General features: G+C 34.8%; 2 protein-coding genes across 2 annotated transcripts; both read left to right on the top strand.

Moving 5' to 3' along the window:
- Positions 1-1,604: 1,604 nt before the first annotated feature.
- Positions 1,605-3,733, top strand: LOC108223845 (BES1/BZR1 homolog protein 2). Its single transcript, XM_017398284.2, has 2 exons — positions 1,605-1,996; positions 2,570-3,733. The coding sequence occupies exons 1-2, from the start codon at positions 1,772-1,774 to the stop codon at positions 3,287-3,289; spliced, it is 945 nt and encodes a 314-aa protein (XP_017253773.1). The 5' UTR covers positions 1,605-1,771; the 3' UTR covers positions 3,290-3,733.
- Positions 3,734-14,422: 10,689 nt separating this feature from the next.
- On the top strand, positions 14,423-17,704 carry LOC135152739 (protein FAR1-RELATED SEQUENCE 5-like). Its single transcript, XM_064093827.1, has 2 exons — positions 14,423-16,655; positions 16,971-17,704. Exons 1-2 carry the CDS (start codon positions 14,423-14,425, stop codon positions 17,702-17,704), a joined length of 2,967 nt encoding a protein of 988 aa, XP_063949897.1.
- Positions 17,705-23,862: the final 6,158 nt, after the last annotated feature.

A 23,862-nucleotide genomic window follows, 5' to 3' on the forward strand; every position in this document is an offset into this window, starting at 1 on the left:
TTCAACATGGATACCTTCTATAAATAAGGATTAACACGATGGGAGAATTAAAAAAATTCAAAAAAAAAAAATGTTTGTAAGTTTGTAACTTAAAAAAGTTTTTATTTGATCCTATCCCTATATATATATATATATATATATCTCTGTGTGTGTGTGTGTGTGTGTGTGACTGTGTATAGAGAGAGAGCGGGGGGAGAGTGAGAGAGAGAGAGAAAAGAGAGATTTGTAGAAATAGATCGAAATCCTGGAAAAAAAAAATGAAACAGACCGAATTTACACGGTTCAGTTCTACTCAGCCCTACCTGCGGGGCCAATTCTAATATCAACATTGCAACCTAAAAAGCAACTAAAACAACAAACTTGAAATCAACTCAAAAGCAACCAACTAAAATAAACATAAACACGAGGCTCAATTGCGATACTCCACCTCCTCAACACAAAACACGAGCTCAAACTCCTCCTACTCTGTTTCTATTCCGATCAGGCTAGGTGGCGTCAACACCATAAAAACTCTCCTCTAATTCCTTAATCGACCCATCATTTGCAAACAAAACAACACACATAAAAAGTTTGGATTGTATCCCTTCCCAAAAGCCAACCCCCATCGTCCTAACTTTGCACAACCCCAGTCGGCACCATCGCCGCCGCCGACAGCCCTTACCCGTTGAGTCTATCACCAACTGAAATCGAGAGAGAGGGAGGAATGGGAGAGAGAGATCGCGCGAGGAGATGAAGAAGGGAGATAGATGAGTACGTATCAGAATGATGGAGAATTAGGAAGAGAGATGGTGATGGACAGGATTTGAGGCATCAGGAAATGAAAAGAGTGAGGGAGAGTGTGTGTGAGGTGAGAGAGGAGAAGAGATAAGTAATAAAGAAATGAAAAGATAAATTATAGAATATATTATATTTGCAAAGGGTTAATAATCAAGTGAGTTATCAAAGTGGACTCAATATATCAAGTTAGTCACCATACTCAAAACGGTCTCAAATCGGCCACTTAAGTCCGTTACATATCTCTAAATATGAGTTCAAGATATAAAAATATTATTTATAGAAGTTTACATATTATTCTTGAATGTTACCACAACTAAGTATAAGGTTATAATTTTTAGTATTTATGATAATATATTTAGATTTTATCAAATTTATTTACTATTTATTTTTTATTATATAGTTATTTTTTGTTTTAACAAAACATAAATAGTAAATAAACTTGATAAAGTCTAAATAAATTATCATAAATGTTAGAAATCATAAACTTGTGCTTATGTGATAACATTCAAGAATAATGTCTAAATCTTTATAAATAATATTTTTACACATTGAACTCATATTAAAGATACATGTAGCTGACTTAGGTGACTGATTTGAGACTGTTTTGAATTCTATGACCAACTTAATATATTGAGTCCACTTTTGCAACTTACTTGATTATTATCTATATTTATAAATAAGATTCAAAAATAGTATATTTATAAGATTTTAAAGAATATAATATATTTACAAATGAAATTCAAAAATTAGTATATTTGATAAATCTTCCGATAGGTGTATTCGCACTAAAAACACCTTATAAATAAAGTTGCAAATATATGGTCAGTCCATTTGTTTGATTCACAAAAGCAGAATACAAAAACAAAGAAACAAAGAAAAGTCTGTCAACTCCACACAAAAACACCACTCTTTTCATCTCTCTCTCTCTCTCAAATCTCAAGCCTAAACCAATAATAATACACATATACAAGGAAGGTGGTGTCGCGGGTGAAGCATGACGGCCGGCGGAGCAACAGGGAGACTGCCCACATGGAAAGAGAGAGAAAACAACAAAAGAAGAGAGAGAAGAAGAAGAGCTATCTCTGCTAAGATATATGCTGGTCTTAGAGCTCAAGGCAACTTCAAGCTGCCTAAACATTGTGATAACAATGAAGTCTTGAAAGCTCTTTGTAATGAGGCCGGCTGGATTGTTCAAGAAGATGGCACTACTTATCGCAAGGTTTCATTTTTTTCATTACCCATATTTCTCTTTTCTTGTTTTTCAAATCTGTGATTCTTGATTTTATTATTGAGGTAATTGGTGGATCTTGTGCTTTTTTGTTGTTGGTTTTGGATCTTGATGCAATCTGTTTTGTTTGGAGGTGCTAGATCTACAAAAAGTTTGTGTCTTGTGATGTTGCAGTAGGTTCACATGTGGTACTTCAAATGGGCTGATTTGGTTTCTTTTGATTTTAAATTTTGACTTTTGGGTATTTTAACTGTTTGATTCAAGATCTTGATTTAGATTAGAGGCTTTACAGTGGTCAAGCGATCCTACATCATTAGTTTAATTGCAATGTTAATCCTGTGTGATTTGATGGTTAAATGGAAGTGATAATTGAATTGCTTAGATTGTCTCTTTCAATCTTCAAACTGACTTGGGGATTTATTAGCTGGTGTCAGTTCATTTATGGTCATAGCTTTTATCGGCATTTGCCATGTAATGCTGAACTAACTTGATGTTCAACTGTTGGGGAGCTAGTCAAGAGTTGGATTTGCTTGTTGATAATATTGTTTTGGTCTTTTGTCACAGGGATGCAAGCCACCCCCTGGGGAGATTCTTACGGGTACTCCCACAAATATGAGCGCATGTTCGTCGATGCAACCAAGCCCAATGTCCTCTGCGTTCCCTAGTCCAGCACCTTCTTACCATGCCAGCCCTACATCCTCATCTTTCCCTAGCCCCACTCGTGAGACAAATCCTTCATCCTACATTCTTCCTTTTCTTTGCAACTTAGCTGCCATTCCTTCTTCTCTCCCTCCTCTTCGAATATCCAACAGTGCCCCTGTAACACCGCCCCTTTCTTCCCCAACTGCAAGAGGTTCAAAGAGACCCGAATGGGAATTGCCTACCAATAACTCAATGTTGTTCCGCCACCCGCTTTTTGCTGCCTCTGCGCCTGCTAGCCCTACCCGTCGTCATCACCATCACCATTTCACACCAGCTACAATTCCAGAGTGTGACGAGTCTGATGCCTCCACTGTAGATTCTGGAAGGTGGGTTAGTTTCCAGCCATCGCCGTCCCAGGCTGTGCCAACATCACCTACATTTAATCTTGTGAAACCCGTTGCTCACCAGATTGGTGCAGTTGATACTCATGGAGGATTGGGCTGGGGAGCAGCAGCAAAGAGGGCGCGCGGCCCAGAATTTGAGTTTGAAAGTTGCACAGTAAGGGCCTGGGAGGGAGAGCGGATACACGAGGTCGGGGTGGATGATTTGGAGCTCACTCTTGGTAGCGGAAAGGCTCATTAAAGATTGCATCAAGATGTTTAGTTCGAGGAAAATTTAAAGAGTTTCATATGCCTTATTAATGGGGCATAATATTTGTCAGTGGCAGATAATAATCACTGCTCTGCAGCATTGTTCATTAGTTTCCTCCGAATTCTACCCACCATCCAAGGACTCCATATCCTCTACTCGTAGATTCTCCGTCTCGTCTTTCAAGTGCAGGCTTGAAGCTGTATCAAAGCTGAAAAACTCTGATCATCGATGTGCTTGTGACACCAAAGTCTCCAGCCGAAAAGAAAACAGGATAACTTCCCTGGTAGACATTTTACATTTATTCTTTATATCGGATTAGTCTATTGATCATAATATGTCATAGTTTGATTGTGAATAGAACACTGTTTACTAGTTTGAGTGTTAGAGATTCTAGAATTTGCCGTGATGAATACTTGAATTCTATTTTTCTCGAAAGTCAAACGATACCCTCTACTTGTTTGAGCTATCAAAACATGCAATGTGGTATCTGCCTGTTCGTGTTCGTGTCGAATTATCGTTCGCTTAAAAGTTCAATTTTAGCTCTCAATAATTTGCACAATCAAAAATTCCCTGCAATTTAGATTGATGATGTTGAATATGAAGCTGGCCATTGCCTGCTACTGGAAGAAGTTTGATAGTTATCCAAATGTCAAGAAGCAATGCTCAAGTGGTATGTGTTTTTGTTTGGTCAAGACCAAAGAGCATCTCAACTTGAGTAGTCCTGCGGGTCGGGCCCTTGACCCATGTGATTTTGGTTTTTTATATTTATGGGGCATGTGGTTGTGGCCTATCTTATGCTCCATGCTTGATGTTCTCATCTACCTACTAATTTTAATTCATTGTCTTCTTTCTTTACTTTCCATCTTTGTTCTTTTCTGATGCATTATATATGCATGCTTTGACCATTTATTCGCACCTCATCTCATAAACTATTATTCCCTCCGTCCCACCAGGATGTTTACGTTCACTGTTTGCACGCATTTTGACAGATAGTTCAATAATGATTTTTTTTTTCTTTTTTTGAATAAAAGTTTAAACCTTAAACTTTTTTCCAGGATTTTTTTTAAAAATAAATATATAATGTAAGTATAATTTATAGGAGCCTTAGAATGCGAGCCAAAAAATAACGTAAAGAATCTGATTGGAGAGAGTATTGTTTTTTTCTTAGTTTGTTTATCTCTTACCTTTTTAAAGAGAAATTGCCTAATTTGGAGTTTTTAAAAACCGGAAAATAGGTGTAAAATTGGTTGTTTTTTGTTACGTGAGTAATTAAAAATAATCTTATTTCAAAGGCCGAGAATCTGAGATGTAGCATGAGAGATTTAAAAATGCGAAAGAGATGCGTAAACTAGGATTATTTACTTGGAACGAGGTAGAGGGGCAGATTTTAGGTACCCAAAATCATATTCTCGAGAATGTTTTGAAATAGGTGATGTGTTGGTAAGGCGGATGTAACCGCAAAGGATCCATGTCAATTTAATGACTTGATATTATGACACATAAAATTTTGGGAAAATTTCCTGAAGTACCTAATATTTTCCTTTATAGAATCACCAAGCCGCGCGTTGCGGTGGTTTATAAAAATTATATTAATGATTCAATATTAATATTTGTAGAATAAAATAATTTTGTGGCTGTCTATAAAAATTATATTAGTGTTTCAAAATTAATATTTGTAGGATAAAATCAATATATATTATAAATATCTTGATATAATATCAATACTAATATATAAAATCGCAAATTTGGACTATAATTCATGGTGAAAAAATGAAAATAAATTTATACACGTAATTAACAGTTTAAAGCATGACGAATCTTAATTTTTTTTGTTTTTTTTAAAGTAATCATGTTCTTACATTGTCACCTTTCTCCAATTTTTTTGGATTGATTGTGCACAAAAACATATAACTTAAATCTGTGAGACAACGGTCTATAATTACCATTGCTTGTAACAACCTTTATTTTTTAATACTGTATAAACAACTTTTACTTAAAAGTTGCTTGAACGGAGCAAACCGATAATGCATGAATAATTTTTTCCTTTATACAAAGTAAATCATATAAAAATTAACAACAAAAAACATGTCCGATGAACAAAACAAATATTATAAAATAATAACCAACAAACATACATCACTAATAGTTAATTTATTGATATCAACCATCAATATCATGTCAAGTCTATATTATTTTCCCGTGTTTGGATTTGTCGACTCCAATATAGCGGTCTATAACTACCTTTACTTGCAACAATCTTTGTTTTTTTTTAATACTGTATAAACAGACTTCACTTATCGTTGCAGAAGAACAGCACCTCCGAGTTAGAAATCGAGCAAGAGAAATATCACCATAGAGAGGTAGAGTTGTGGTATCGAGAGAGTGAAGGCTGTGTTTAGATTATCCAAAACCCTACAATCTATAGGGGTGTTTATAGGTGCAGAGAGACATGTGTGCTATTATTTTCCATAATTAAATAATCTGAAACAAAATCAGATTAAAACTTTCAAGCTACTATATTTCATAAATAATTTGAAATTCTGAAACTTGCTTCTAATATACCCGAAACTAAAAAAGATAGTTTTAATTTTTGATATTTTTCATCCAAAAATTCCAAAAAATTAGAAAAATAGAACGGAGCGATGTGAGAGGCCACCTACACGCCCCTCCCCTCGCTTTGTGGTATTGAGAGAGAGGATGTTGTGTTTAGTTGATCCAAAACCCTACAATCTCTAGGGGTATTTATAGGTGCATAGAGACTTATGTGCTACTCTTTCCCATAATTAAATAATCTGAAACAAAATCAGATTAAAACTTTCAAACTGCTATATTCCATAAATAATTTGTCTTTCCCATAATTAAATAATCTGAAACATAATTAGATTAAAACTTTCAAGCTACTATATTCCATAAATAATTTGAAATAAAATCAGATTCTGAAACTTGCTTCTTGCTTCTAATATATCTTAAACTAAAAAAGGTAGTTCTATCTTTTGATATTTTTCATCTAAAAATTCCAGAAAATTAGAAAATAGAACGAAGTGATGTGAGAGGCGACACCTACACGCCCCTCGCTTCTCCTTTATATAATCAGATTAAAACTTTTAAGCTACTATATTCCATAAATAATTTGAAATAAAATCAGATTCTGAAACTTGCTTCTAATATATCTAAAACTAAAAAAGGTAGTTCTAATTTTTGATATTTTTCATCTAAAAATTCCAGAAAATTAGAAAATAGAACGGAGTGATGTGAGAGGCGCCACCTACACGTTGAGAAGCCGCGCGTTGCGGCGGCCTATAAAAATTATATTAATTATTCAATATTAATATTTGTAGAATAAAATAATTTTGTGGCTATCTATAAAAACTATATTAACGTTTCAAAATTAATATTTTTAGGATAAAATAAATTTTATATTATAAAAATCTTGATGTAATATCATACTAATATATAAAATTGTAAAATTGGACTATAATTCATAGTGAAAAAATGTTTAAAATAAATTTATACAGGTAATTAACAATTTAAAGCATGACAAATCTTAATTTTATTTGTGTTTTTTTTTTGAAAAGTAATCATGTTCTTACATTGTCACATTCCGCCAATTTTTTTGGATTGATTGTGCACAAAAACATCTAACTTAAATCAGTGAGGTTGTAGTATTGAGAGAGAGGAGGTTGTGTTTAGATGATCCAAAACCTTACGTTTATAGGGGTATTTAAGGTGTAGAGAGACTTGTGTGCTACTCTTTCTCATAATTAAATAATCTGAAACAAAATCAGATTAAAACTTTCAAGCTACTATATTCCGTAAATAATCTGAAATAAAATCAGATTCTGAAACTTGCTTCCAATATACTCGAAACTAAAAAGGTAGTTCTAATTTTTGATATTTTTCATCCAAAAATTCCAGAAAAATAGAAAAATAGAACGGAGCGATGTGAGAGGCGCCACCTACACGCCCCTCACTTTTCCACCATATTTTCATGTATACAAAGTAAATCATATAAAAATTAACAACAACAAACATGTCCGATGAACAAAACAAATATTATAAAAATAACCAACAAACATACATCACTAATAGTTAATTTATTGATATCATACATCAATATCATGTCAGACTATATTCTTTTCTCCTGTTTCAATTTGTCGACTCCCACATAGTGATCTATAACTACCTTTGCTTGCAACAACCTTTATTTTTTTTAATACTATATAAACAGCTTTCACTTATCGTTGCTGAATAACGGCACCACCGAATTAAAAATCAAGCAAGAGAACTATCACCGGAGAGAGGTAGAGTTGTGGTATTGAGAGAGAGGAGGCTGTGTTTAGATGATCCAAAATCTGACGATCTATAGGGGTATTTATAGGTGCAGAGAGACTTCTGTGCTACTCTTTCCCATAATTAAATAATCTGAAACAAAATCAGATTAAAACTTTCAAGCTACTATATTCCATAAATAATCTGAAACAAAATCAGATTCTGAAACTTGCTTTTAAATACCCGAAACTAAAAAAGGTAGTTCTAATTTTCGATACTTTTCATCCAAAAATTCGAGAAAATTAGAAAAATAGAACGGAACGATGTGAGAGGCGCCACCTATACACCCCTCGCTTCTCCTTTATATAAGTATACTAGTGAATAAAGCCGCGCTTCGCGGCGGCGTTATAAATTTTGTATAAATTTTAATATGAATTAATATTATAATAACATGAAAATTATTTTGAGTCATCTTCCGGTTAAACATATCACTAATAAAAAAAATATTATAATTACTATAAAAATTTATCAAAGTGGCCATCCAGTCAAACACAATACTAATAACAAAATTAGTTTGAACCGCCCTTCCGTCAAAGACAATATTAATCCATAATTAATATTTTTACGATAAAATTAAATATTATAATTTAGATCAAAATTAGTTTGAGCCGCTCTCTTGTCAAACACAATACTAATAACAAAACATTATAATTTGAATATCAGTTTGAGTCTCCTTACTGTCAAACACAATACTAATAAAAATTATTCTAATTATGATAAAATTAAAGACTATAACTGGATAAAAATTATTTTGAATCGTGGTCCGGTTTTAACAAAAAAAAATATTATAACATAGATAAAAAATTATTTCAGCCACTTTTCCGTCAAACACAATACTAATAGAAAAATTATTATTATTTAGATAAAAATTAGGTTAGGCCGCTTCCCGTTCCCGTCAAACACAATACTAATCAAGAATCATTTACATTATCATAAAAACAATATATAATTCCTATTTTATTTTATTCATTATTTTCATTTTATGATTACTATTTATTAATTAAAAATTATTATTCTTTTATGGTTCTAATTTTTTTGCTATTAGTTTTTTTAATGATTATTATCATTACAATCCTTTATTTTCTACTTGAAATTTAACAAAATTATAAGACCAAATCGAAACTAAAATTGTACTTATTACCTTACAAATCTTAAATATAAATTGTATTTTATCTATGATCGTTAGTTTAATAAATATAAAAATTATCCTAATTATGATAAAATTAAATATTATAATTAGATAAAAATTATTTTGAGCCGTGGTCCTGTTTTAACAAAAAAAATATTATAACATAGATAAAAAAATTATTTTAGCGACTTTCACTTCAAACATAATACTAATTGAAAAATTATTATTATTTAGATAATAATTAGTTTGGGCCGCCTCCCGTGCCCGTCAAATACAATACTAATCAAGAATCATTTACATTATCATAAAATCAATATATGATTCCTATTTTATATATCCTATTTTATTTTATTAATTATTTTTATTTTATGATTTCTATTTATTAGTTAAAATTTATTATTTTTTTATGGTTCTAATTTTTTGCTATTAGTTTTTTAATGATTATTATCTTTACAATCCTTATTTCTACTCGAAATTTAAGAAAATTATAAGACTAAATCGAAAATAAAAATTGTACGTATTACTTTCCAAGTATTAAATATAAATTGTATTTTATCTATGATTGTTAATTTATATAAATATAACCCTATTCCTTTTAGGATTCCTAAATAAAAAAAGAATTGTATTACTTTTAGAATCAAAAAAAAAATTGTATTATCTTTTGGAATCCTTGAACTTGATTTTTTAAATTATAATTATATTTTCAATTCAAAATTTAAGAAATTATAAGAAAAAAATTTTATTGTTCAAAATTCAATAAAATTATAAGAATGAGGTTGCGGAGATCTCAAAAGAATGTTTTCATGATAGAGATGTTATCTTTTTAGTCACGATGGAACGACGTGAATTTAGTGCTACAAACATGTTTAGACAATTTAAGATTATGGAAGATGCTGGTTTTTATTTTTAGATATATAATTTGAAAAAAATTAATAAAATAAGATTATAAATTTTATAACTTTTGAAAATAAGAATTGTATTTTTCAATTATATTTGTTCAATAATTGTTATTTTGAATAAATATAATTCTACTTTTTTATGATTCCTAAATAGTTAAAAGAGTTGTACTATCTTTGCAATCTTTTTATCTATACAATACTTGAACATAATTTTTAGATTATAATTTTATTTTCTATTCAAAATTTAAAAAAAAATATAACACCGAATCAAACAATTCTAGAGACACCACGTCACCGCCCTGCATCCTCTATTAAAATTGCGGTAGCATTTAGGTACATGAGTTTTTGTAACATGTACGATGATCTATTTAGTGGATTACTTATAATAAGAATTGTACTTCTTTAATAATTTGTATATTAATTTACAAACAAAAAATTAGGAAAAATTAAATGGATTTCTAGATTTTTTAGAATTGTAATTTTTTAATAAATCCTATATTAATATACAATTAACAATAAGAATTGTATTACCTTATGATTCCTAAATAAGAAAAAGAATTGTATTACGTTTAGAACTCTTTTTCTAGATTCTAGAGTATTACCTTTAGAATTTAATAAGAAAAGAGTCATATTACCTTTAGAATTCTTGAACCTAATTTTCTGAATTATAATTATATTTTTTCTCTGAAATTTAAGAAAAATCAGAAGACTGAATCGAACAATTCTAGAGATGCCCGCATCCTCCTTTATATATATATATTGATTTTATAACTTTTGAAAATAAGAATTGTATTTTTCAATTATATTTGTTCAATAATTGTTATTTTGAATAAATATAATTCTACTTTTTTATGATTCCTAAATAGTTAAAAGAGTTGTACTATCTTTGCAATCTTTTTATCTATACAATACTTGAACATAATTTTTAGATTATAATTTTATTTTCTATTCAAAATTTAAAAAAAAATATAACACCGAATCAAACAATTCTAGAGACACCACGTCACCGCCCTGCATCCTCTATTAAAATTGCGGTAGCATTTAGGTACATGAGTTTTTGTAACATGTACGATGATCTATTTAGTGGATTACTTATAATAAGAATTGTACTTCTTTAATAATTTGTATATTAATTTACAAACAAAAAATTAGGAAAAATTAAATGGATTTCTAGATTTTTTAGAATTGTAATTTTTTAATAAATCCTATATTAATATACAATTAACAATAAGAATTGTATTACCTTATGATTCCTAAATAAGAAAAAGAATTGTATTACGTTTAGAACTCTTTTTCTAGATTCTAGAGTATTACCTTTAGAATTTAATAAGAAAAGAGTCATATTACCTTTAGAATTCTTGAACCTAATTTTCTGAATTATAATTATATTTTTTCTCTGAAATTTAAGAAAAATCAGAAGACTGAATCGAACAATTCTAGAGATGCCCGCATCCTCCTTTATATATATATATTGATGATTGATTGACTAGTCAGGGCTCTATCTCGTATATCAAAAATAAAACATATAGATAGTATGTATAAATTCTATCATTTCGATACGAAATTCTTATTTATGATTGGAGTCAAACTATTAACGATGATCATTAATGAGATTCCACATCATCAATTACTACGTTATTCATAAACTATAGTCAATCAACATATAGTTTATTTGTCAAAGCCAATGTCTCGTAGATTAAACAAATTGTTAATGATATTTTGCATGTACAACACCAATTTTAACAAAGATTATTAGAGATGCTCTATATTCATGAAGTCAAAACTATTCAAATTATACTATATATATATTCTTTGCGCAACGAAAACTATAAAATACAAATAAAACACCAAGAAAAATGAATCTCAAATGGACAATGAAATCATTTGTTGATGAATTTGGTAATACAAAAAGATGATATTCATCAAAACTAGGATGTATCATGGATTCATGGTGGTTCCTAACTTCCTATAGGTTGGGAGGGAGAACCCACTTTATTGGGACACAATCATAAAGCTCAATAACTCATTTTTACTAGACAACTTCACGATCACGGCATTATCCCAGATTATGAGCGGTAACACCAACGGTCCCTAATTATAACAAAAATGCACGGTATAGTCGTGGTACATGGACAGGTTCTTATTCTTGATGATGAGAATAATTTATTAGAGATTTTTCCCGGAATATCAAGACCCATATTTATTCCTATCTCCCGATGAAGACAATCCATCGGATATATATGATCATCTTCACATAATCCACGAACGCGTTCAATAAATGATATTTTCATTTTAAGTCCCCGTACTTGCATAATCCAAGATTAAGGATCAATAATGATATGATCATTTTAAGTCCCGTACCTACATAATACAGGATTAAGGGTTGTTGATCGAGATTCGATAACCATGGTCTACATTATCTTCAGAAATCTTATAATGATGTTTTGCAATACACGCCTTTAAGAGAAAATCCAATACGATGCTATATGATGTGCTATTTCTATAATATAGCATTTAGCAGTCCAATGCAATACTATATGAAATGCTAAAATAGAAAAATGTTATACCTGGTTCTAAATATAGAAACAATTATAGATGTTATAATTGTCACACGGGCAATGCAAGTAGGAAGTAGGAATTTAGAGGGAAATGAATAAAAACAATTTTGATTTAATTTTTTGTACTTCTGTTCATATTTTACATCTCATTGGTTTTAATTTAAAATCATGTATTGGAGTATGAAAATTATTTTAGCATCAAAATGTGTTTTTTGATTTTATATTATAGCAATAACTACATGTCTCTATTTTAACTTTAACATTAGATTTACGATCTGTTGTTAGTAGGCCCTAAATGAGAATGCCCTCTTCTTAGGCTTTCTCCAATATATGGACTTCTTATTCATGCAGCCCATGCACCTAAGCCACTAATCAAAGGATTTAGCCATTACATGACCAAATTTTAGTCCTAGCAAGCTTGTTTGTCTGGGCTTAAAACAACCCCGGTGTTAAAGTCACTGATTTTAAGTTGAAAATGTCTGTTTATGTAATAAATCAGAAATTAGCTTAAAGTCAGAAATAATCAAAAAACTAACTTAAAACAAGATGTTATTTCACGTACTCTTTTCGGTGACTAAATTTTTTTCAAATTTGTTTTAGATAAAAATTACTCGCAAATCATAAATTACTCATAAATCACTTTTATTTTTATATTATATTTTTAATAACTAATAAATTATTAATAAGTCAAAATTATCAAATAGACGTTTTAAACTTTCAGTCTCATAAGTTACGTTAAGTGCCTAGATTCAGCCAAACAGGCTCCATATCACTCCTGAGTCTTGATGCATCGGTTAACATCACGCATTTTCGGATTGTAGCCGGGTCAAAATATCTTATCATAGTTTAAAAGGGGCGTATTTAAGAAAATGACATATTAATGTGCCTGTTTTTTGCATTTTTTTTTTTTTAAAGTTAACTTCTGCTTGTCTTGACCCGTTTATGCAAAGAAATAATTAGCTTTTTTTTTCCGGACTTCTAATTCTGTTTTTTGACCTGTTTGTGTAAAGAAGCAGTTAGCTTTTCTCTCTAGACTTTTTAATTTTTCTAAAACAGTTTAATCACTTATAAGTTTTAATTTACTTGAGCTCTTTCCATTAGTTATCGAAAACAATCAATTGGAGACCAAAAGTGTTGAAACAATCAATATGAGACCAACAATGTTGTTTGCTTTCATTAGGGGTGAGCAGAAAAAACCGAAACCGCAAAAAAAATCTAAAAAAATTGAAAAATCACACCAAAAAAACCAAACCGAAAATAAAACCGAAATAAATAACCGAAACCAATGGTGCGGTTTTATTTTCGGTTTATGCTAAAACCGCACCGAAATTAACCGAACCGAATACATATATATATATATATATATATATATATATATATATATATATATATATATATATATATATATATATATATATATATATATATATATATATATATATATATATATATATATATAGGGAAGTGCTCAAATACAAACTAAGTTAGTGTACAAACTACAAACTCAATATAAGCCCTTGGATGAATCTAATCCAATGGCCCCGCAGGGGCAACCACACACCAGTTAATATACACCCTGTCACACATGATCTGCAGATTCCCCTCCGTTTTTAATTTGAATTTTCCCGTTAATCGGTGAACTTTTTTTGAAATCCGACTTCACTGTATTTTTGTTCATCTCGCAACGATCAATTTCCATACCATATGTGCTATATTTCGATTTGATTTAGAGACTTTTTAATTTTAGTTTGTAGTTTGTACGCTAAGGTGGTTTGTACCAGAGTAAGACCCTATTATATATATATATGGGTCCTGTTCCCTGACAACTGTGTGTCAGGGAACAGTTATCCAACACATTACTCCCCAGCCGTTGGATCGTTGATCCAACGGCTGGGGTAAAAGGAAAAATTTTAAGCGTTCCGCGGTTTTTTTCCGCGGATGGTCTGTTTTGAACATGCGTTCCGCGTATATTTTCCGCGGAACGGCTGGAGTTTTTTAAGCGTTCCGCGGTAAATAACCGCGGAACTATCAGACGGGTGCAGTGTATGATCAACAACCTAGATGTTCCCATTCAACACTTCAATTCCCAAAAATCCCCATTTTCAGCATTTTGAGCAGCAGAGTTTCTTCATTTCTCTCTTCCAAGAACCATCCATCCCTTGGGTAAGCTCCATTTGTAGTTGGATCGTTGTTATTTTGTTGTGTTGTAATGGATAAGATGTTTGCAAGATTTGAAGGTAGAAAAAGTTTAAAAAAAAATGATTATGTTGATGTACATGATGATGATGGTAAATGTGGTAATGATAGAGATAATATTGATTATGTTAATGTTGATAGTGATGGTGAGGAGTTTTTTTGTAGTGAGCAATTAGATGAAGATGAAATTATGCATGAGAATAGAGGTAGTATGCATGAAAGTAGTGATAATTTGCATGATAGTAGTGATAATATTGTGGATGAAGATGAGCCTATTAGTATCCCTTGCTTGAATCAAAAATTTGCTAATTTACAAAGGGCGGAAAATTTATTTAGGGCGTATGCTTTAAACCATGGTTTTGCAATTAAGATACAAAACACGCAGAGGCGAGTCAAGGATAAATCCATATATGGTCGAATGTACGTCTGTAATTTAGCGGGGGAAAATCGCGGGAAAAACCCCGTTGAGGAAGAAGAAATATTGATTGGTAGTGTTGGAAGTGTTAAGGGCAAACGGCGTAGAGATGTGCTGCCTAGAAGTGGTTGCAAAGTTAGAATGTACGTGGTTAATAAGAAAAAATCAACTCATTGGGAGATAACCTCTTTGGAATTAGAACACAATCACGAAGTCGTTACTCCTTCCAAGATGAGTTTGATAAGACGGGAGAGACATGTGACCGCGGCTCAAAGAAATTTAATCAAGACCTTACATGCTTCGGGTGTCCCACCAAGACAACAAATGAATATTTTTGGTCAAATGCATGGGGGAGCGGAACAAGTAGGTTTTAATAGCCAACATTTAAGAAATGTCGTGCGCGATTTTAGAAAGGACAACATGGGAGTAAACGATGCTCAAGCCGGTTTGGATTTGTTGTATCGTTTGAAAGAAGAGAGTGGCGGTAAGTTTTTTATCAAGACTCTCCTTGATGACCAACAAAGATTGAAGTGTCTTGTATGGGTCGATCCCCGCTCTATGATGGCCTATCGAAATTTTGGTGATGTGGTTGCGTTTGACACAACATATCGAACTAATAGATATGCTATGCCGTTTGTGCCTTTCACCGGAGTCAATCATCACTATCAATCAATAGTTTTTGGTTTTGCACTCGTGCGGGATGAATTGAAGACAACTTTTGAGTGGGTTTTGAGTACTTGGCTAGAGGCGATGGAAGGCAAAGAACCCCTAGCTATCATAACCGATCAAGATCAAGCCATGGCCGCGGCTATTGAATCACAACTACCGAATACCTCACATTTGTTATGCTCATGGCACATTAGCAACAAATTCCCCGAGAAACTTGCAAATTATTACTCAAAGGAAGGGTTTAAATTTGATTTCAACAATTGCATCTATCACTCTTTGACTGAAGATGTGTTTGAGGATCGGTGGAAGGCTTTGATTTTGAAATACAATTTGGAAGGCAATACATGGCTTCAAGGGTTATATGCTTTGAAGCATAAGTGGGTGGAGTCTTACACAAGAAACACTTTTTCTGCGGGTCAGAAAACCACATCAAGAAGTGAAGGAATGAATGCCTATTTTGATGCCTATGTTGGTTCTTGCACCGGTTTGAAGGATTTTGTTGAGGGTGCACAAAAAGCTTTGGAGAGGCAATTTATGCGTGAGAAAGATGAGGATTACAATACGTATCATAGAAGTCGTTGCATGCAAATGAAAACCGCCTTGGAGCACCACGCGGCTTCCATTTATACCAAAGAAATGTTTCGAAGATTTCAAGAACAATTGGTTGAAGCAAATAAGTACTTCGTGGAGAAAGATAGAGATCGGTCTTTGGAAGATGTTGAAGACACATTCTACAAATGTTATAGACCGTTGACGGGTGCATCTCAGAGAACAATGTATCTTGTATCATTCAACAAGGTGTCATTACGGGGTTCATGCATTTGTAGAATGTATGACCATGTTGGCATGCCATGCCGTCACATTATTGCCGTGTTGACGAAGAGGTGTGTAGCGGAACTACCGGAACATTTTGTGAAACGGCGTTGGACAAAGGATGCCAATAGAGTTGATGGCGTGTTGCCATATCAAACATCCGAAGTAGAATCACCATCTCATGAGTTGACTCCCACGGAAAGATTTAACCACATGACCTTACTTACCATGGCTTTTAGTCATAGTTGCTCCGCGTCGAAAGAGCGGTATGAATATGCCGTTGGGGTTATTAATCGAGAGACGGAGATTATTGAGAAAATGCCCGTCGACGGGGTAGAACGTGAAGGAGGTGAATTCAATACACAAACAACACAAGGAAGCGGTGAAAAGTTGCATGAGAATATCCTTGACCCCTTGGTGTCGAAAACGAAGGGGCGGAAAAAAGAGCACCGTCATAAAAGTCCACTTGAGGAACTTACAAAAGCAAAAAGAAAATGCCGCTATTGCACTATGTTAGGACATGATGTTAGAACGTGTCCGAAAAAAAAACAAGATACTTTAACAAAAGCTTCAACTGCCCAATTGTAATTACAAATCCCTTATGTTTTACTTGTGCTTTATATGTTCTTCGTAGTAACTAACTTGTTCATTGTTGAATTTGTAGGTAAAATGACCGACGCTTCGGATAATGACTCAGTGTCACACGTAAGCAATTCATTCTCGGACTCGGATGAAATGGTAGATTCACCTACCTTTAGTGAGTTGGAGGAAGCATGGCGTCATCTTGACGAATTAGCAGAAATGTACGAACCACCTCCCCTAGTGGAAGAAGAAGACAATGCGTTGTACCCAGCTGACGAAGAGGCCTACCGGTCAAGATGTTGGACTGAAGCATGTCAGTGGTGTGCAAGCGATAACATGTTCGAAAGGGTGGCGTACAACTTGACCCCATATTTTCTCCCAATTTTGAACTTGGGTCAGGAGTACCCCGGTGGCCCAAACAAAGTCTCCCCGTGGGATGGTGGTTGGATTGTTGAGTGTGATAGGATAGCCGACATTCACAAATTGAGGCCTCGCGCGGGTTGCATGCGTGACCAAATGCGTATTGAATATGTGAAGGGTTGGGTGTCCCATCTAGATGGTGATGATACGGGGAAATGGATTACCGGCAAAGCACCATTTGCAACATTTCGTCTCTATGATGGGTCTAGTAGCATTCGTGTCACAATATGGAATGACCACAATACTCATGCCAATGTGACTGATGGTGTGCTCCGTGAAGGTTGTGTTGTCGTGCTGTATTGGGTGGCATGCTTCGTTAGAGCTGATGCACCGCCCGGAACTTCCACGCACCGATTATCGGGTGGCTTCTCCAACATTTTAGCGATTTTTAGTTAGTTAGCTTCCGACGTACCTGAATCATGTTGAATTTAGGTTTTATATGTATTTTGGTGTAAACGTACTTTACTACACACCATTCGATGTATTATTGACATTAAAATGACAATATTATGCACTAATTATTTTCTCATTGGTAGTTATGTTAAAATTACAGTGGGTGTTCGGACTACCTCAATTATGATGATTCTAGTCCACTCTAATTTTTTTAAAATAGTTGAATGTGGCTAGTAGCGGCAACTTGAATGCAAAGTTCGGAAAAATGGCGGTAATGGTCATTTTCAAATAGATTGGTTTTGAGTATCCAAATATATTTGTATCATACTTTATAAGTCATAACACACTTAAGGACCCCTAATGCTGTCTTAAAACAGGCTTGCCAGTTAAAAGGAAGGTAAAAAAAAAATATTTCTTTCTGGAAGTTCCGCGGAAAATAACCGCGGAACGTCTAGAAGAAAACACACGTTCCGCGGTTATTTTCCGCGGAACTTCCAGAAAGAAATTTTGGAATGTGCAGTCTGTTCCTGCACATTCCCACCTGTTTTGTTCAGCCTGTATAACAATCCCAACACTTTCAACAACATTGCAGTGTAAAAAATCCAAAAAAAATATTTCACAAAATTTAGAAAAGGCCAAATATGTGACCCAAATCGCCAAAATTTTCAAAACTCCAAAAAATGAAGTATCTCCAAAAAATACCAAATTAAATCACAACATATAGAATGAAATTCCAAATGCAACACAGTAAAAGGGGTGGGGAAAAGCACATAACAACCACAAATTCTAAAATAAATAAAAGGGAATCGGGGAAGTGACACGGTCGATGAACGACCGATATAAACGCAAACAAATGTTTCATTCATTAATATTAAACCAATGTTAACTACATGATATCATTGTTCAATTAATTCCCTACAAATCCTCGTAGAATAAGAAAATAAATAAAAGTCCTAAGCTAGCTGCGAGACCCTCTGGCTCATCCGGTGGTTTGGGATGGATCTTGCTTTCCCCTTCTGAAGCTCCTTGGCAATCCTGTAACGGAAGACCTCGAGGTCTGAAGCGTCCCACACCAAGGTAGAGAGGTCATATCCTTGCAAGAGATAATCCATATACTTGCAAATATAAACCCCGCAATCAGTGTAGTTATTCTGCTTCGGCATTGCATCCCAGACCTGGACTAGAGGGTCCTCCTTCGGCACAGTAAGTCGGGGGCCAAGATAACGAAGCATCCTCGCCAACAGTCCAACCTAAAAACACAATCAACAAAATATAGATGAAATGAACGAGACTTCAAATTGATATAAGAAAAAAGAAGGAACGGATCACATACCACGCATTGTTCTTCCTTCGCATGTTCAGCTTTGTTGGTCATAGGATCAAACACCATGACGCCCCATTCCTTCACAGACAATACCATCAAAATCCAGTGATTCCCATTAACATTGGCCGGGACAAATATGTAGTCCACTTCGTTGATTGGTGGACCAATCCCACAACTACCCCACGTAACGAAGAAACGCTTAACCCGCTCCGTGAGAACCGTGTAATCCAGCTCCATAGCCAATGTAATGAAAAATGGATCCATGAAGTAGTAAGATGGCTTTCTCGGATACACTCCTGCAGCGGCAATAGCTTCTTCCCGCTCACGTAACAACCACTGCAAGGAATTAACATAGGTTATTTACAAAATAAATAAAGGCAACACAATTTAAATGTAGACCGGCACCACAAATGAAATAGTACCATGTATCCGTATATGATGCGGTCATCTATCCAAGCACCGGGTGCCAAGCTCTGCATTGAATTCTCCGCCAAATTGAACATGAGATCATGTTTAATTCCACCCCGAAGCCCCACAGGCTGACCTCGTACCCATCCCCAGTCTCTCCTAATGGCGGCCATCTTCTCCTCTGAAAGCTTCTTAGTTATCAGCCACTTCTGTTCAGCAGGCCTACGAACATCCATCTTCTCGGGCCTCGAGGAAGTGGCCTGTGATGCGGGAACAGTAGGGACCTGTGTAGTCTGCTGAGACGGCTGTGTCATATCAATGATGTCATGGGGGGAGACGTCTGCAACAGTTGGCCTCTTTGCCACAGCCGATAGATGGACATGGTCGAAAACAGGAGGGGTGTATGCTGGGCCCTTGAGCTGTTGCATGAAACGGCAGTACGGCTCGACAAATATCGGGGCAATCTCTCTAAATTCCTCGCGATAGCCTTCAGGGATGGTTGAATCAATCGCCTTAAGGCATTCCAAACCCTTCTGAATCTGCAGATAGTTTCATGTCATGAAATTAGATACATACAAAGTACGAATAAAGGAATCTTAACTTTAGTACAATGAAAGGGTAAACAAACTTACAAGTTGAAATGCCTGAAGGTTGTCAAACAACTCCCTGGTGGAATACTGCGGCTGTGGCACAGGCTGTGGCTTCCCAACGCGGCGCCTGGAAATGTGCTCGTACCAGTCCAAGTAACCTGTGTCATCGGTGTCTAGTGAATGCTGAGCCACCACAACCTCGGGGTGATCCACAAAACGCTCCCACTCTCCGATCTCAGCAAACCATACAGCACGCCAATCAGTGTAGTGAAAGGCTTCTTTCTCCTGCCTGTACCGAGTCATGGATACCGGAGGGGGGGGAATAGGCTGCCTCAAACCAAACTGTCTCAACACCCTATCTGAATGCTGATACTCCACTATGTCATAATGAACTAATGGGACCCGAGCAAGGCCAGCATAACGAGCCTCCCAATCCTCGGCAGATATGTCATGATCCCCATCCGAATCCCCTTCCATCTCATGAAATTCGGAATAGGGTGTCCAACTCACTACGTCTGATGCTACTCCATCAAACTCACCCCTGTAATGTGGCAAGCTATGATGAGGCGCCGCTCTACTGTCACGCCTAACCCGTTTCCTCTTCCCACCCACAATCCAGCCCTGCTCCTCCATCTCCTCCTCCTCCTCAATCTCCTCGGGAATATCAGGCTCCTTCCCCTTCCCCTTACCCCTCTTCCCCTTCCCCTTCCCCTCTTCCTTCCCCTTCCCCTTGCCCTTCACCTCTTCCTTCCCCTTCCCCTTCCCCTTGCCCTTGCCCTTCGCCTCTTCCTTCCCCTTCCCCTTACCCTCCACCTTCCCCTTCTTCCCCTTACCCTCGTCCTCCTCATCCTCGTCAGGCATAGCCCAAAACTCAGCTATCGGATAGCTGCCCCTGCTCTCATCGGGAATAGGTCTACCAATCTCGAACCTCTCATAAGACCATAGCATCAACAACCACACACAACCTGATATCTTCTTGGCATCCTTCTGTGTGGCGTGATACAACCCCCTGTACAAGTAAGACAGAACTGCCGAACCCCAAGACCATGTAGGAATCTCCCTCAGTGTGCGAAGATGGCGGAGATACCGGGGATGCACCACATTCCTACTAGTAGTAGGAAAAAGAACAGCACCTACAACAACGAACAAATAGGCCTGCGTGTGGATGAGAATCCGCTCTGGATCAGGACCGGGATCAGCTCCGTACGTCTCAAACAACCATGTGTACCTCACCCCGCCCCTAGTATGAGCCGAATCCACGTCAGCTGTCGACAACTCCTCAAACCAGTTGCTCCGAAAGAAGTCCTTCTGGTTGTCAATAACATCTCCCACTAAAGGCCGACCATGAATGGGCAACCCCAATATGTAACCAACATCCTCCAAGGTCACAGTCATCTCCCCCTGTCTCATGAAGAATGTGTTGGTCTCCGGACGCCACCTCTCAACAAGAGCACTCACTAGCCTCGCGTCAGTCTGAAGTATAAGTCTGGGATTGGCAAACACGCCAAACCCTATAGCATGTAGAATTTCCTTCTGAGCATCAGAAAGAAACCAGCTCCTCATAGACCGGTTGCCACAGAAACACTCCAATGGACCCCGATCAACACCAGCCCAAACAGCAGCACTCACATGATACGAGTTATCTAAGATAACTTCCTGACTAAGTGGCCCTGGTAGAATATCTTCCATCCTGAAAATTCAACATGAAATCAACATCAGACAACATAAAACTAAAAGTTGATGGTTCTATATATGTTCTGAATAGTTTGTAACTGATTTCATTTTGCTCATTCTCTTTTCTTCTTTATCTAGTCAGATAGTATAAATTTATTCTACACAATACATATTCATTCTCTTTTCTTCTTTATCTAGTCAGATAGTATAAATTTACGAACAAACATAACAGATACATGTATATTTGATGAAACCAAGCTGTTATAAATTTATTCTACACAATACATATTTATGACCTAGACAACTAAAATATGTGATCACCATACAACATTTATTCGATACATATGAAATCATACAAATTGCCAATAGCAAACACTTATAACTCTTCATGAAGCCAATAGCAGAATATAGCAACACTCTCGAATCGGGAGGACTGCAGAAATTTTGTTTGTCTGGTTTATAATTTTAAAGTGTCCAAGTCATACTTTTATAACTCTTCATCAAGCCAATAGCAGAATGAGGAAGGGATGACAATAAAATGAGGCACACAATTGCTAATCTAAACACTAACAAAAACTAACAAAAAAAACATGAATTTCTTTGAGGCAATTTACCAAACACTTCGCACTCAGAAAGATATATGAACTAGAATACATGAATTACACAACATGTATCAAGCCTAAATCAAGTAACAATCCAACAATCCATTATACATCCAATCGTAAATAATGTATGCTTAAAACTAAAGCTTGAAGCACCCAACAAAAAAAATCGTAAATAATGTTATGCAAGGATACAAAAAAAACGTAAACTGATTGCAGGGATACATCCATTACCTTGTGATTGCAGGCAAGAGGATCGCAGTTTGTGTTTCAGCGAGGGTTTGTGAACTTGTGATTGCGAGGGTTGCGAGGGTTTGTGAACGTGTATACAACTGATATGTTTGTGTTTCAGCGGTTTGTTTTGTTTTAAACTCGTCTGATAGTTCCGCGGTTATTTACCGCGGAACGCTTAAAAAACTCCAGCCGTTCCGCGGAAAATATACGCGGAACGCATGTTCAAAACAGACCATCCGCGGAAAAAAACCGCGGAACGCTTAAAATTTTTCCTTTTACCCCAGCCGTTGGATCAACGATCCAACGGCTGGGGAGTAATGTGTTGGATAACTGTTCCCTGACACACAGTTGTCAGGGAACAGGACCCTATATATATATATATATATATATATATATAGAGAGAGAGAGAGAGAGTTAAGTTCTATGGAGTACATAAAAACATTCTAGAGAGGGACTCCTTATATGGAGTTACATAGTGCGCCACTATAAATCATTAATTTTATTATAAATTCTGTTATAAAATACATATAAAACGTGATTCTAATATAGAATACTATAATATATATCTATTTTAAGCAATTTAACACTTAAAATTTGATGAAAAATATATTTTCGAAACTGATTCTACAACAGAATAATTCTGGATGATTATTATTCTGTTATAGAATCATGTTGAGATATTGCATAATTTTAAATGATCTTTGAAATAAAAAAATTGTATAATTTCATTTTGGGTTCAATAACCAAAATTTGCAATTATATTTCATAAAAAATATAATAAAATATATATTATGTATATATTTATAATGGTGTGCTATGTAACTCCATATGAGAGGATAGTAATAAAGTACGTTAATCATTTTTAAACTTCAAATCTTATTTTATATGGAGGCTTGCTGGTTTCATCCACACACCCTCACTTGCTGAGTCACTTAAATTAACCAGGCACCCAAATATTTGGAGGAGCACTTAATAGAAGACCAGGACTATTGCAATTTGCAACAAATTTTATTATGAAATCTATTCTACTTCTTTTATTTATGTATTTTTTGAAGACTATTTATTTGAATTTCATGATTAGTTGATTTTGAAGACTTTTTATTGACTTGACATCATCTAATTTCTTATCGAAATACCCATGTTTTAGTTTTTATTGTGTATTAAGTTTTTTTAGATAAAAGTATGTAATGTTTCCTATATCCTCATATAGAAACAGTGGTAACCGAACATACCGTACATGTTTAAAGGAATTTTATATTTTTCTAAAAAATCATTATGTACAGGAGTAGCAAATAATAATGGAAAAACTGAAGAAAAAAAAACCACAAC

The sequence above is a fragment of the Daucus carota genome, chromosome 5, assembly GCF_001625215.2.
Source record: "Daucus carota subsp. sativus chromosome 5, DH1 v3.0, whole genome shotgun sequence".
Taxonomy (NCBI): Eukaryota; Viridiplantae; Streptophyta; class Magnoliopsida; order Apiales; family Apiaceae; genus Daucus; species Daucus carota.

What these genes read in the sequence shown, in the direction of transcription:
- LOC108223845 (XM_017398284.2), top strand. Translation starts at nt 1,772, where the DNA reads ATGACGGCCGGCGGAGCAACAGGGAGACTGCCCACATGGAAAGAGAGA. An exon ending in ATGGCACTACTTATCGCAAG is followed by an intron (nt 1,997 to 2,569) that starts GTTTCATTTTTT and finishes CTTTTGTCACAG; the next exon opens with GGATGCAAGCCACCCCCTGG.
- LOC135152739 (XM_064093827.1), top strand. Translation starts at nt 14,423, where the DNA reads ATGGATAAGATGTTTGCAAGATTTGAAGGTAGAAAAAGTTTAAAAAAA. An exon ending in CGGGGTAGAACGTGAAGGAG is followed by an intron (nt 16,656 to 16,970) that starts GTGAATTCAATA and finishes TTGAATTTGTAG; the next exon opens with GTAAAATGACCGACGCTTCG.